The 15,261-nt window shown below is 32.7% G+C and overlaps 2 protein-coding genes across 2 annotated transcripts; both read right to left on the bottom strand.

Annotated features, from left to right (window-relative positions):
- Nucleotides 1-6,617: 6,617 nt before the first annotated feature.
- On the bottom strand, nt 6,618-8,023 carry LOC133289313 (uncharacterized). The gene is made up of 2 exons (XM_061487228.1): nt 7,684-8,023; nt 6,618-7,587 (listed from the first exon to the last, which is right to left on the bottom strand). Exons 1-2 carry the CDS (start codon nt 7,833-7,835, stop codon nt 6,825-6,827), a joined length of 915 nt encoding a protein of 304 aa, XP_061343212.1. The 5' UTR covers nt 7,836-8,023; the 3' UTR covers nt 6,618-6,824.
- Nucleotides 8,024-12,048: 4,025 nt separating this feature from the next.
- Nucleotides 12,049-14,893, bottom strand: LOC133289317 (uncharacterized). The gene is made up of 10 exons (XM_061487233.1): nt 14,786-14,893; nt 14,592-14,708; nt 14,161-14,361; nt 13,835-13,989; nt 13,367-13,720; nt 13,177-13,276; nt 12,984-13,043; nt 12,777-12,860; nt 12,567-12,683; nt 12,049-12,386 (listed from the first exon to the last, which is right to left on the bottom strand). The coding sequence occupies exons 1-10, from the start codon at nt 14,891-14,893 to the stop codon at nt 12,087-12,089; spliced, it is 1,596 nt and encodes a 531-aa protein (XP_061343217.1). The 3' UTR covers nt 12,049-12,086.
- Between the last annotated feature and the right edge of the window lie 368 nt (nt 14,894-15,261).

The following is a 15,261-nucleotide window of genomic DNA, read 5'->3' as shown; positions in this document are numbered from 1 at the left end:
CACAAACTGTCACTGATGCTTTTTACATATACGCCATATACTTACACCTGCTACTCGTACATATTACCTTCATGCTACGAGGCAAGCGTCCCATTAAGTTGTGCAAAAACAGCTTACATTTATGAAATTGTGATAACTGCAAAGTGAATCTTTTCAATTTAATATAACTTATTATATACCTTCGTACATGCATGCATGCATGCCATCCTTTAAACTAATATCTGCCCCAGAAAAAAAAAACGGAAGAAAAAGATAAAACCACTACTGGTAAAAACAGCTAGAAGGGAAATTAAAGTGGTGCATATTTAGTAATAATGTCCAAAATTATAACAAATTGGGTTTGCGTCCAAAGTGGGGACCTTTCTCGCGACTAATGAAAAAAGGAAGAAGTAACGTCGGCATCAGCCTGGTACAATGAAAGGTTGACAAGTATACATTGGAAATAAAGTTCCCTCTATGTATGGTGCATAGCAGTATGAATGTATGATTTAGGCCTCCTAATTGTTCTGCCCCTCATGTGCTTCTGTTTGATTGCATCATTCATGAGCCATGTTTTCCACTATAATAAATGCAAAGGGAAAAAAAATTGCATCTTAATTAAATGTACATGTTGTAATCAGAAAAATATTTTATTACTTTTTATTTATGTTTTTGCCGACTATACCTAATTTGGAATAATGGTAACATAACCTTTGGTTCAAATGATGATAATATGAGTTTCAGGACGGATAAATTGTCATGTTATTCAACTCGAAATTAGAGCGTGTAATTTTTTTCTCCACCCTGATCATGGCGATATTTGAGGGACGTGACTCACTCCAAAGGGGAATTAAAGTCGTGAAATTAAAAATAAAAAGATAAAGATAATATTATGATGATAATCAAGTGGAAATTCCTGTAAAAGTTATGGTGTATGTTATATTGCGTTTGAGTGGATATTTATGTTCTAATTTTTCTGCCTCTCATGTGCTTCTGTCTGATTGCATCATTCATGAACCAGGTTTTATATAATAAAGGCAAAGGAAAAAAAAAATCTTAATTAAGTTTACCTACCATTAGAAGGTGTTTTCCCTCCATCTTTAGGATAACTGTGATGTTGATACTTGACAATCACCATAATCAGGAGAAAATATCAAGTGAAAGTCACTGTAGAAAATTGTGGTTTATGTTCTGGTGCGTTTGAGTGTGGATATGGATTTCAAATCTGGCCAAGAACTAATTGTACTTGTCCTCTATGAAGTACCGATACGCGTTTTCGATACGTTATTCGATGATATAAGATGTAGATTACCAAACAATATGTTTTCGATACACGTATCCGATACGTTGAAAAAAAAAATTAAGGAGTATCGGTGCTTCTTAGCTTGTCCCGGGCTATTGGGGCCAGCTATTCCAGTGGTGATGGATTTTGATAATTTTTGCGCTTTTTTTTTTATACAAATAATATTTTTGCTTTACTGGACCTATAACATTACTAACTTTGTTCTACTGTTCCAGAGCAGTGACTGATTACCACTCACTATGTCCTTACTTGAAGCAAACAATAATGCAATGTTTATTCTCTGCCTTACACTTGCTCCCCTCTTGTTTTTGTTCTGATTTTCTTGCCAATGGAAACATCAAGTTAGGCTAAACTTTGACATTATTACGTACCAGCGGAAGAGCGGCAGTTTGGAATCAATGAATTAGCCTAAAATAAATGATTCTCAAATCAAAGTGGCATTGTCATTGCCTTGGAATTATTGGGGTTAGTGATGGGATTGATGATTGTACACTACTTTTTTTGGTTTGTATTATGTGACAGATTGAAGTGCTTGTGGTTCATTTCATTTGGTAAGATAGACATAACAGAAACATTTTCCCGGAAAAATACACTTTCAAGAGATAGAGGCTTTAGTGGACAATGCAGGATGTCAGATTTGACAACCATAGGTTGCCCAAAAGATGACAATCATGTATTTGACACAGTTTACGCAAAATCCAATTAAATCTTTCCAATATTCTATATTTCACAGAAAAGAAAAACACACAGTTTGCATTCAATAATGGAGTGATATAGAATGAATACAAAGCACCTTCCCATAAATGTGGAGTTATATATCCTGAGATCTTGAAATCGTTCAAGCAAAACTGGAAATATGTTGATAATTCAATAAATAAAGAGAATCAACAAAATAAACATTATTAAAAAAAATATTGAATAAATATATTAAAAAATTAATCTAATGAAATATATTCCAGTGAATTATAATTGTTTATTCAACAAAGAAATGGGCTAGTATGAATGAACTTACACATGAAATTTATCACTTCACCTTCGGGACGTTTGGTAGAGGAGAAATTTTTTTTATCCGGGAATCTCGATTTTCAAAAATATGATTTTTACATTTAGTTTACGATAATATCCAAAAATAAAAAATTTAAAAAAATTCAGTTTCCCAAGAATTCCGAAAAATTCCACATACCAAACACCCAAGCCGTCTTCGGAATGAAATCTTCATCTCGGGTACATCTTCGTTACAAAATATTATAAAAAATTTATTCATATTTAACGAATTAATAAAACTAGAATAATCATTTTTACATGTAAAACATGAGATATGATATTGTAACAACAAATTAATGTTATTATCAATCAATTTCACCGTTTATTGGTTATATTTACTTTCATATTTGTATGGTTATGATTCTTCATATTTAATATGAAAGCATTAAATATGAAAAATCATAATCATACAAAGGTGAAAATAAATATAACCATTAAATCAACATAATTTATGTAATGATAAAATTAATTAATAATAACATTAGTTATAACATTAATTGATTGTTATAGTATCCTTTCTCGTTAAACATATGTTATGAAGTCAGAACGAAACTTTTTAAGAGCAGAATAACTTAAATAACGGGTTATAAATGTAAGAGTTGCAGCCCACCACCACCACACACATTTAAATTACCAAGAATAAAATATTTATGGTGATTTTTTTTTTAAATAATTGGTAGTTAACATAATTCAGTAGCAAACCCAATCAGTTTTCCGATATTGTTGTAGGCCAATATTTGGGCTTTTATTGATCTGAACGACGACCTAAATAAGTAAGGCCTATTGGGCTATTTCTATATTATCTGTGGCTGTGTCTAGACTCAAAACTAAAGTCAACGTCTTTCACAATTATCTTCATCAATACCATTTATAATAGAAATTTAAAATCTTAATTCAGAAGATTATTTTTCATGGAGGATAGTTTATTAAAAAAAAAAAAAACTTCTTTCACAATTTCTTACTCTGGTCTTTTTTATGTTCAAACCGAATTCCCGGCCCACTAATGAGGGTTTGTTTGTGAGTAGGTTTTAGAAGGAGAAGGAAAGTAAATGGAATATTTAAGAAAGTCTTTCTCTTGTTTGTGAGTTTAAAAAAATGAGGGTAAGGAATTAGAAATTTTTACTTTTTTAAAATCTTTATTTTTTTTTAAATTAAAGTTCCTCTAATTTGGGGGGTTTGAAGGAAAAATATATTAAAAATTACTTATTTACCCTTAGCATTAAAATGTGAAAACTACGTAAATGTGAATCATTTTTAAAAGTGACATTATTAGAAAAATCTCAAATACCGACATAATTTATCGACGAAAAATATTTCGTCAAAAATAATGATAATTTTTTTGATGAAAATCATACACGTCAAAAAAATTTCGTCAAAACTAAAGACGAAATCAGATTTTGCCATAATCACTCACATAAATTTTTTACGGAAAAAAATTTAGTCAAAATTATTGATAGAATCTAAATTCCCTCAAAATTTTCGATGAAAATATTTTCGTCCAAAATTTTGAGGAAACACATTTGCATCGAAAAGTTTCGACGTAAAACAATTACGTCAAATTTTTTTACGAAAAACATTTCCATCCAAATTTCGCTCAAAAGTTTTTGACGAAAAATATTTCCTTCAAAATTTGTGACAAAACATTTCTGTAAAAAATTTTGACGGAAATATTTTTGTCAAAATTCTTTATGGAATCTAAATTTCGTCAAAATATTTCACAAAAAAACATATTCATAAAAAATTTTGACGAAAAATATTTTCATCAAAATTTTCCACAAAACACATTTCCATCGAAAATTTTTGAAGGAAAAAAATTTCATCCAAATTCTTTACAGAATTTAATTTTTGTCGAAAGTATTCGACAAAAACATTTTCGTTAAACTTTTTGAGAAAAACAAATTAATATCGAAAATTTTTCGACGGAAAATATTTCCGTCAAATTTTTTGATAAAACACATTTCCATCAAAATTTTCAACATCACATATGTCTGTCAAAAATATTTGACAGAAAATATTTTCGTAAAAAATTGTGACGAAAATTTTTTTGATAAAAAATTTCGACGGAAAAAATATTTTGTCAAATATCTTTACAGAATCTAAATTTCGTCAAAAGTTTCGAATGAAACATTTCCCTTAAAATTTTTGACAAAATAATTTTCGTCAAAATTTTTGCGAGAACACATTTCCTTCGAAATTTTGAACGAAAATAAACACTGTTAAATTTTTTGACGAAATTCTTTTTGCGTTTAAAACATTTGATGGAGGAAATCATTTTCGTCAAATCTTTTGACGAAAACTAATCTTCATCGAAAATTTTGATAGAAAATTTATTTTTGTGAAAATTTTAATCGGTGAAAAATTTTTGTTGCTTTTCGACGAAAAGTGTTCTGACGAAAAAATGATTTTGTGACGAAATTTTCATCGTTTGCAACGTAGAAATTTCATCGAAAATACGATATTTTTTAATATTGTGAAAAGTACATAAATAATTTTGTTAGAAATTTTAAGTTTAATTTATTTTGTAAAATATAATAATTATATTTACTTTAAAAAAGGATAAAATGGTAAAAATATCTTATTAACCCTATATTTTTTTTCCTTACCATTTTTTTAACTCCCAAACAAGGATAGAAAATACCCTTCAAATTTATTCTCTTCCTTCTCTTCTCTCCCCTTTGCATCCCCTTCCTTCTCCTCTCCTCTAAACTCCCAAACAAAGCCTAGATGTAAAGATCCAAAGAAGATATCCACTTTCTATCAAGTGAAAAGTGTTATAAAATAGGAAATGCATGAGTTTTGAAATCTTCTTGAGTTTAGGCATGTACATACAGGAATCAATTCAAATGTAATTATTTTGAATAGATTTGATTTGATTTTAATTTTAGTTATTTAAATTAATGAGTTTATATATGGGAAAAAGTATTTTCATGCTACATAAGATAAGTTTTCCCTCATACACACCCTTCGATAACTGTGCCACTTTTCCTTTTCTTTTTCTTTTTTCAGGTGGTGGAGCCCACATATTTATCTATATGACATGAGATAACTTATCTCCTTTAACACGAGATTAATAAAATCCTTTATATATATATATATATATGAGAAATAGTTTTCTCATTTTACATGAGAAAATTTTATCATGTTACACTCACAATTAAAAAATGGGACCTATCTTGATTTTTTGTTTTCTCATTTTTTTGTGAACCCTACTTATATATTGTGTGTGTAACATGAGAAGATATTCTCATGTAAAATGAAAAAATTAATCCCCTATATATATATATATATTGGTGGATTATATTTATTTGATTTTATCATTATACTTTTTTAAAAGAAGATAATAAAGAAAATTATTATAATGGAATAAATGTAAATAATTTAATTCCAAACACAAAAAATAATCGATGAATTAAGTTCCCAACATGTAATTTATACAATATTTTCTATAATAAGATTCAAATATGGTAATATTCAAGTTTATATGAACTTAATTGAAATCCAGTCAGATTTTTAACGATTTTATACATGGTGATATATGGAGTTATGATTTTCCGTTTTCCATATGCGTGAGATAAGGAAGAAGAACCTTGTAGTAGTGAGGACAATATCACATGGCGATTTAGTACTTAAAATGAGGCATGGATCTGTTTTATTAAAGACTTGGGGAAACTTCAACTTTTTTCTTTTTTCTTTTAAAGAATTTTCATGGTTTTGTAGCTTTGGGCAGATAGAAGAACTTTTTTAATGATAGACATGAACATGACAGTCGCCATTTCTAAGTTTTTATTTTTTATTTTTTATCACCGACCTTAAATCTCCACAATCACGTGCGCAGTTTGTACTAACATTTTTATTTTTTTACATTAAAGGGTCTATATCTACATGGCAAGGAAATTATATGGATTTATTTTGCAAAGTCAATTCATTTTTATATTTACTTATGATACATATGTGGAAAGATTTTGTGTCATGCATTGCCATAACTAAGGAAAGGCCATCAGAGAACGGTATTTAGTTAGGAAGCGGTATGTGACCAGCACTGCCCTTCTGAAAACGAAAAGAGAGATAATTATTTCATTGCCGATAAATAACAAGCAACTCTAAGCACCCCACGATTATTACCAATTGGATTTGGTACAACGTCATTCTAAACACACATAATGTCATTAAGCCCCATGTGCGTACTGATTTGTCTTCATCGCTGGCAGCACATGTTATTGTCTGGATAAGTAACTTAAATGTCGGTATATATATATATAATATAAAACATGAATAAATAATTAATCGTAAGAGAATATACATACACATGAAGAATAATCAAGCTATGAACTTAATTGTGAAGAATTAACAATTGCCATGATTTCAGTTACTCGTCCATAGAAGAATTGATTATTGATATAAGAAATTCTCAACATTTTGGTAAAAAATAAAATAAAAGAGAAAGAAAGAATTGTTTTGAGTTTGGCGTCCTTGAATTTGAATGAGAAGAACAGAGGCATCATCTTGTGAAACCAGCCCACCTGCCCAAAATTCCTTGTTTGTATGGTAAGAAAGTTCTCTTCTTTAAATCCTCTGATTCGGCTTTCTTCCTTGCGTAGTGCAATTCATGTGCAGAAACGGGTTCCTTTCTTCTCGACCTTGGGATGGGGTTATCAACGGATCTAAAGGTTGAAGCTTTTCCTTCTTCAGGTTTCTTGTACAAAACAGGGAACTTCCTGAATGGGTCTTTGCTGGAACCTCTTCCTTCGGAGGCGCTACGAAACAATAAGAAGTCCCTCAATCTCCATTTTCTGGAACTCTTGGAAGAAGAAGAAGAAGAAGCTGTGGTGGAACTGGAAATGGAATCCTCTTTGTTGGTATGGGGTTGGTGTGGTTCTTCGTCCCATGTGTGGTGGGATATTCTGTAAGGAGAGTGTGATCGCGTGACTCTACGACCCGAATTCGATGAAGAAATCACAGATGCTGCTGGAGTCCTATCTCTCCCTCTTCTCTCTTCCATGGATCCAGAAGAGTCACCGGAGGACTCTTTCTTCTTTCTGGGTGAGAATGCTTCGCGAATCACCTTCTTCCCTTGTGCTATCGGAGATCTTTTGGGTCGGGTCGGAGATAGAAGTGGGCTTCTAGCACATTCCGACAACTCCTCCTCCTTCAAAGGCTTGATCTTGCCACCATCGAAGAGCTCTTCCGCCGAACGAGACGATTTCTCTGATTCACGACTAACAAAGAACGCGAAATCATCTTTACCATCATCATCATCATCCCTCTTATTTGTGTCACCTTTTGGGGTACCAGGTTTTTGTTCCCAATCAAAAGGGGTTGAAGGAGAAGCCGAAAAGTAATCAAATTCGCCGTAAAACCTTGATGGGCTGGTGGGAGCACTTAAGTAAAATTCCCCAAAACGCTTCGGTGAAGAAGGAGCGCTCAGATAGGGTGAAATCCTTGCCCCGTTGAAATCGAAATGATCCTTTGTGGGAGTCCCAATGGGACTATGTACCACCACCACTTCCATCTTCTTCCAACCTTGTTTCTCTCTTATGGGTTACTAGCAAAAGGTATGTGTGGTAGTTGTGCAATATATATACACAAATGTAAGAGTAGGGAAGGTGGGTAGAAGGATCACAGAATCAGATGAGAATGGGGTGGAGATTGTTTTGTTGACCACTGAAGGGGTGGGTCCTCCTCATAGCCGCCTTATAATACCCCTCACCCCTCGTTTAGATTATATTATTATAGAGCAAAGACCACTTTCTTTGTAGCTTATGTAAAATTCTCACTCCTGAGCCTGTTAGGTGGAGGGTGCGTGCGAATAATAGAATCATATAATAGATAGATAACTTAATATATTGCCACATGGGTGACTTTTAACATGTTGTTTGGTAAATGTGGACTTACTAATACATTACATAGCTTCTGGTTCTAGCTAAGCTCACACACCACCAACGTGTGGATTTTACGTGAGGCACAGGATTGGCACAAATGGACGGCCGCATTAACCAAGTATTTTGGCTGCTTCTAGATGAGTTTGTTGAGTATGTTATAAATGTGTATAGTTGTATGCGTAATGGAAGTCATCACCCCATCTGTGTGTCTTATTTCCCTGACTGCTTGCTTCTTTAACTTGGTCAATTCAGCCTGCTATTAAAATATGGAACCATGGATACTTATCAATCTGGTTGGCGGTCACGTAAGGGTGAACTTGGATTCTAGAAGAGAATGACCTTTCCATTTCCATACATATGTATTAAAAACAAAGACATTCAGACAAGTCGACATTTGTTTTATGGTAATCCGGTTCTGGACGAGAAATTGAATGGCTAAACTCTTATTTATAACAACAGAAAAGTATTTCTTCAGTGAAGATGAAATTATCTCTAGTAAGCTCATTGAAAATAACTTATTTTCATTTATTGAAAAAATCATTTACCCTTATAATAATTATAAAATAGATATTTGATATTTTTTCAATATACTGTGGCAACATCAGTGGTTCTCATGGTCTCTTGTTTGTCGATCAAAAACCAACTACGTGAAGTTCAGGTTCTAAAAAATAAAATCTAATGTATTCTTAGATTTTGTCTGATTCATATTTTGAATTTTTTTATTTAGTTTTATATTACATAATTTTTTAAAAATTTATAAATTTTTTTTAGAAAGGTACTGACGTGGCTTAATTAATAATATTAACAATATATAGTAATATTTAGAACAAAATATGGTCACTACTTACCGTAGTTGGGTTGACTTGATATCATTATATTTAAAAATGGATTATAAAACATTCCTTAATTTTATTTTTTATTTTTTTTTGAAATTGTATGACTTAATTATAAATGATATTTATATTTAATATATTTCATTGTAATATCATGTCGGCTTAATTTTAATTCGTTCAATAATTTAGTCGTTATTCGATTAAATTTAATCTTAAAAAGTTTACAAAAATAAAAAATAATCTTAAAAAAAAATTCAATTAAGAGTAACAAAATTAGACTTAATTCCGCCCAACCTGTGGAACTATTTGATAGACGGTGATATCAACCTGACACCGACTGCAGCAATGAAAGTTGTGATGAAAACTTTTTTTAATTTCCTTTCTTTTCCAACTTAATAAAGCTGTCTACATTTTTGAAACTATAAAGCCCATGATTCCCTTTTCTCGTGTAAAGGGCAAAAAGGCATTTTTCTTTGATAACGGTATTTTGATACTATTTTTAATAGAAAAATTTATTTAAGAGAGTACGAGTTAAAAATTGTGTTTTAATTTTTATTATCTATAAATAAATTAAGAAAAAACAGTGTTAAAAAATGGTGTATAATAACATGTTTAATTTCTTCGCAATCCAATCGCCTTCTTCGCAATCCAATCCGCACAAGATGATTGTTTGTGGCTTTATTTATTATTAGTAATTTGTAGCTTTCGGTTGTTCATTTCACAAAAGCATCAAACAAACATGTGACAAATGCTTTCATACTCTACAGACTTGTTAGAATTCTTGCGTTGCTTTTTTTCTTTTTGGTCTAATATGTTTTTTTAATCCCAAAGTATGAGGTAAATATTTACTCTAAAGATGAAACCCTAACATTACATGCAGCTCGTTACCAATCAAATACAAAATTACTTACTGAATAATTCACATGTTTGCATTGAGAAAAAAATGAAAATAATCATAAAATGGAAAAAGGAAAACTAAATGAAAATAAATTCTTTTTGAAATAATAAACAAGCTAAAAATCCAATCTGACAGAACATGCTTCCCTCGTAACAAAAAGATCATTACCACCATTTACAAAACACAATAAAGATTGTGGATATCTAACATTTCAATGTAACTTAAAATAATGTTGATAATGATATCATGACAAAAAATAAAAAGTCACAGATTGGTGGAATTATTCAAGTCAAAGTCAATTGATTGAGTTGGATTTATTTATATATAATTTATTTTTCAAGGACGCCAGCCAAATGATTTGCACACAAAACGTTAAAAGTGGCTGTGACTCCAAAAACCAAAATTGACTCTTGACTGATCCATTGGATTTGAACCAATCAAATAAATGTAATCGCAACTAATTGGGCTTGCCCAATTCTATGTATCTCGTCCATCACAGCATGCTGGTTCTCAGCCCTAGAACTCTCAGCCCCATTTACCCAAAAGATTGATAGCCCACGTTCCACATCTGACACGAGTCAGAATTCGTACCATGGCCCTGAACGGAACCATGTGCAGGGCTCGGGGTTTGGACTCTGGACTATCGACTCATTCCTGGGGGGATTCTTACGTAAGTACTATTGCTATGATACCCAATATAATTTAAAATTTAAAATATTTCCATTAAAAGTAATAAATTCATAAGAAATAAATAATTGATAAGGCGTAAGGGGACGTATTTTATTAAAATATCTTAAATTTTTTTCACAGTCAAATAGAGTATTTTAGATATATATATGACATAACACATGTCTGACACTGCTACAAGTACCATTCTGAAGTGTTCTTTGGAGTAAACTGAGTAAAAAATTCCACTTTTTGGCTGCAAAAGAGCATAATGGAGCTGCAAGTACGTAGAGTATTTTATTGTGTCAATTATATTAATCGAAGGGCTAAATATATTAATTGAAGGGGCCTTCTGCTACGCCAAAAATAAGCTATGGACCACAAGCCAACCATGACTGCCTGTGCGAATAACTAGATAATTAATAAGGGAATTATCTTCTGCACGTCGTACAAATGCACCATTTGTTCCTTGACGTACTAAAAGCATATAAATGTCAATTAATGGCAACCTCATGCTATAAACCGAATGTTATTATAAGCTCAGTTGGCGCATGAGAGCTAAGTAGGTGAGGTGAGAGCATGTGTGTTGAGATTTATAGTCCCCACATTGGTTGTAATATATAGTTCTACAATGGTTATATGGGCAACTAATGTAGAATTTATAAGACCTTGGGCACTCTCACACTTTGATCTAACTTTTGGGATGGTATATCCTAAGGTTATTCACATGGGGTGATGACATGTGTTCGAATCTTCCAAGTACCACATTTGGAATGAGTTTAAAGTCTTAATTCTGGATCCGCCCCGAATCGGATTAGTTGCGAAGCAATGAATCGATTGGAATATTTACAAAAAAAACCCTAATGTTATTAATATATATACCTTATGGGAAAGGGTCAATCCAAACATAAGTGTCGATTAATATGCAAATAATAATAGAATTTCATTACTTCCTTGGCTCGTAAAATTTAGTTAGAGACTATTTATTTCACAAAGAAAATCAGAAGATATGATTTTTTGTATCAATCAAGAATTAATTCCTTCTTAAAATAGAGTAATTAGTGAGGATTGAGGGGGAGATCAATCAAATTATGCTCACCGGTGGTAAATATATCCCTAATTAATGGGAATCAACTAGGATTAATTTCCATTATTAATTAGGATTGATTTTGTAATTATTTAGTTTTTTTAACTCATGGTTCATGTATTTGAATTTCAACAATTTTAGTCAAGACTGATATTTTAAGGCTTGAGTTGTAAAGTTAGATTTATGATTACTCAATTCAGTACTCCAAATTCCACAGATTATGCAGCGTTCACTTTCTTTCTTCACTTTAGTTGAGAAGAAGGAATCTACGGAAATATACTCAAAATGGGGAAAGAGAACAGATGGCATCTGCATTCTTTATATGTATGATCAAAAGCTGTATACAAATTGTATCTGCAACATCAATAAAACCATATACAGAAAACAATAAGCAAAATTATGTACATAGCAAGTATCTAAAACTGAACTCATATGGCATAATTTGCACAAATTGTAAGAGGGGCTCGGTTTTTCTTTTCTCAAGGAACTTAATGGCTTCTTTCCCTAGTTCACTTGGTAATTGGATGCATATCCAATCCAGCAATGATTCCAAGTCTTTTGCAAAGTCTAGTAAATACCAATCCAGCAACTTTGGGATAATAAACTTTGATGTTGAAATTCCAACTGCAGCCTGTAAGTATTCTCTTTTGGCCACTTCCAGTTCGTTCTCAACCTGTGATGCCGTGTAAATTCTCACCTGAATTTGGCAAAGTTCATGAATCAGCAACGAGACAATGCAAATCATGAAACTATTGAACTTATTGTGTGCAATAAAAAAAGGGTCGTTTACAATCAACTTAGAAATGGATTTATCATCAGACAGTGTCTTAACTATAGGAGATTAAAAATTCAATGTTCACACTAGGCATCAACTTACAGCAGGAGAGGACCAAGTTCCACAAGAGAGAGCAAATGTCACTAGGGGTTCTGACAATTCCAGTCCATATATGCTTCTTGTTGTCATTTCATTATTTTTCACTCCCTTCGATAATGTCTGTTTGGAATTTAGCTGTAAGAAGCTTGGCATTTTTATATATTATATATTCCCATACAAAGCAAAGCTAGATTTGCAATGGAAAGAACTTACAAGTTTCGAGTGATAAGGAAGTCTTAAAATGCCATGTTCTATAGTTGTTGCACTTAGGAAGTGTCCACCCACATTTATTGTTGCCTGAGTAACAAGAAAACCTCATAAGTTCTTGAGCACACCAATGCTAGTATACTCAGCTTGAGGAACAAACAAAATGCATTTCCATCCTCACCAGAAGAAACAAAATTTTATAGCAGATCATACCTTCTGCATCAGGGCAACAACCATTTCCGGACTCTCTGGCATGCCATTTTCTATGAATGCCTGAAGCAAAGCAGAACTTCAAATAAGCTATTACTCAGAGTAAAATGGCAAAAAGCAGTGAGAAAAGAAAAAAACAGAAACTTTTAGAATCAGATGATACTAAATGTTGTTCTAATGGACATAACTGACATACATTCATCATACACGAGTTATAGATGTTGATCCAGAATGCAAGTTTCTCCTGGTGATTGAGGTTCTCAAAGTTGACACAGGCTAGTTTTCTCAAAAGAAGTCTGCAAATTTCTGGAAATTATAATACTGTATAACATCTAATTGACATGATCAATAATGTCGTGGAAAAGAATAAATTGAATATAACTTACTTCAACCGATGCAGTAAAAACAAGGACTTTGCAGTTCGTTTTGGATTGAAAGATTTAGCTTCAGTTGCACGTAATTGCTTGTATGGACCAATATCTCTCTTTCCAAATTCCAAACAGATACCATAAGGATCCCAAAACTCTGTTCCTTCAATACAGTTTTCAGATTTTAGAGCCCCAAAGGGTGTTATATCACCTGCTGAACCCTGATAGTGATTCTTCGCAGTACTCATTCTTAAGAGAATGCTTGATAAACACTTTAGAATATTTGCAGAGATTATATTTGGGCTTTCATCCCCTGGTGGTGTTTCGTATAGACTACGATTACTTACTCCTGCAATTGGCTGGTTGTTTATCCTTAGTTCTTGCTGCACAGTGGGAAAGTTCACATTCATTGACTTCAAAATTATCTTTCAGCTTTTGACCTACTACTCCTATCACACAACTGAAAACTAGTTTTACACTTGACACACCTTCTTTTTTGGAGGATCCCAACGTTTCTTCAGTGATTTATTGTCAACGGGAATTTTCTTAATTGGAGTTTTTGCCGTTTGGCCTTTACATATGGATTGCTTGCTGCTCTTTGAAGAATTAGTACTGGATGGATTCTCTTTTCCTTGTCTATCCTCTGGCAAGACAAAACAAGAGGTGCATGCCATCAGAGACTACACACTTGTCACATAATGCACCTTACGAAATGCATGCTCAATTCTGAAACAGCTTAACCTCAATTGGGGGCACATGATGGCCAGTTACTCACCTGGAAGTGTTGTTCTAGGCCTAGTTGCAGATGTTGCAACATTATCCATTGTTTGGGCCAGTTTGGGACTATGGTTTGGACTTGTATTGTTCACAGCTGCTGAATGCTCCAGTTTCATTTTATAGGATGACATGTAGACAGCTTCCTGGTACAAGTCCTGCCTGAAATGTACGACCTTCTCTTCAAGCCTAACAATTTCTTCTTCTAGTACTGCCACCTCGGCCACAAGTCCTAGTGTCTGGATTTTTTAAGATTAAATTCAGCAGCCAAATAGTCAACTTTCTGGAATATGATAACCTCCTCTATGAAACCTTTAAAAAATTTATTCAAATGATTTCATTTGCTCTTTCTAACTTGTGATTGTAATTATAGTCATGCTCCTTTTTCACTCTAAACCATTCAAAGTGATTTCTTTCATAATAGTTAAGAAAAGTACTAAACAATAAAAAGGGAGAGATATTCACTAACATTGGGAGGGAGATAAGGAGGAAGACGAGGCAGAGCTCCCAAAGGCCTGTTGAAAGCTCTCTCCAATGCCCTGCGAATGTTCTCTTCATGCCTAAGCTTCTTCTTCAACCTTTCCACCTGAAAATTGAAGACTCAATCTCAATGGCCAGTTAGAAGCAACAAAATGAAGCCCAGATAAGAAACAATGCCATTACATCTTGTTGCAAAGTCAATTTTCTGTCTTTGCTCGATGTTCTTCCACCTTTAGCTCCATTGATTGTGCCCTCTCGCAAGCTTCCCCGCATCTCTGCCTTTTCATTCATGGTTAAAGAGGTTAAAATCAACCTATGCAATGATATAGTTTGAAATATAGCAAATTCACGAACAAAACAGAAAAAGTTTGAAAGCTTGAGATATAGAGTACCCAACCCAATAATGAATTATGGAAAAAAAGAAAGAGAGAATTTTTTCTTTTCCTCAATTCATTCCCTTATTTAAAGAAAAGACAGGACGACTTCTAACAATTTGTGGGATCTTTGGTAATTGAAACTGAAGCCCAGAGCTTATCATGAGAACTGTTACGCTATCATAATCATCTTAATTTAATAATAATCCCGAACGTCGTTTACTGTACCAACCGTTTTTTAAAAATGCAAACGACATAAATGTACCTTCTTGTGAGTTATTTTTT

Source organism: Gastrolobium bilobum, unplaced genomic scaffold (genome assembly GCF_033153095.1).
Source record: "Gastrolobium bilobum isolate Gb01-03AN ecotype WA unplaced genomic scaffold, APGP_CSIRO_Gbil_v1 utg9887, whole genome shotgun sequence".
Classification (NCBI taxonomy): Eukaryota; Viridiplantae; Streptophyta; class Magnoliopsida; order Fabales; family Fabaceae; genus Gastrolobium; species Gastrolobium bilobum.
The sequence above is the reverse complement of the archived record's forward strand: the minus strand, read 5'-3'. Positions and strand labels throughout refer to the sequence as shown.

What these genes read in the sequence shown, in the direction of transcription:
- LOC133289313 (XM_061487228.1), bottom strand. Translation starts at nt 7,835, where the DNA reads ATGGAAGTGGTGGTGGTACATAGTCCCATTGGGACTCCCACAAAGGAT. An exon ending in GCTCCCACCAGCCCATCAAG is followed by an intron (nt 7,588 to 7,683) that starts GTTTTACGGCGA and finishes CACAAATAAGAG; the next exon opens with GGATGATGATGATGATGGTA.
- LOC133289317 (XM_061487233.1), bottom strand. Translation starts at nt 14,893, where the DNA reads ATGAATGAAAAGGCAGAGATGCGGGGAAGCTTGCGAGAGGGCACAATC. An exon ending in CTCCTTATCTCCCTCCCAAT is followed by an intron (nt 14,362 to 14,591) that starts GTTAGTGAATAT and finishes TAAAAAATCCAG; the next exon opens with ACACTAGGACTTGTGGCCGA. An exon ending in ATAACTCGTGTATGATGAAT is followed by an intron (nt 13,044 to 13,176) that starts GTATGTCAGTTA and finishes GCTTTGCTTCAG; the next exon opens with GCATTCATAGAAAATGGCAT.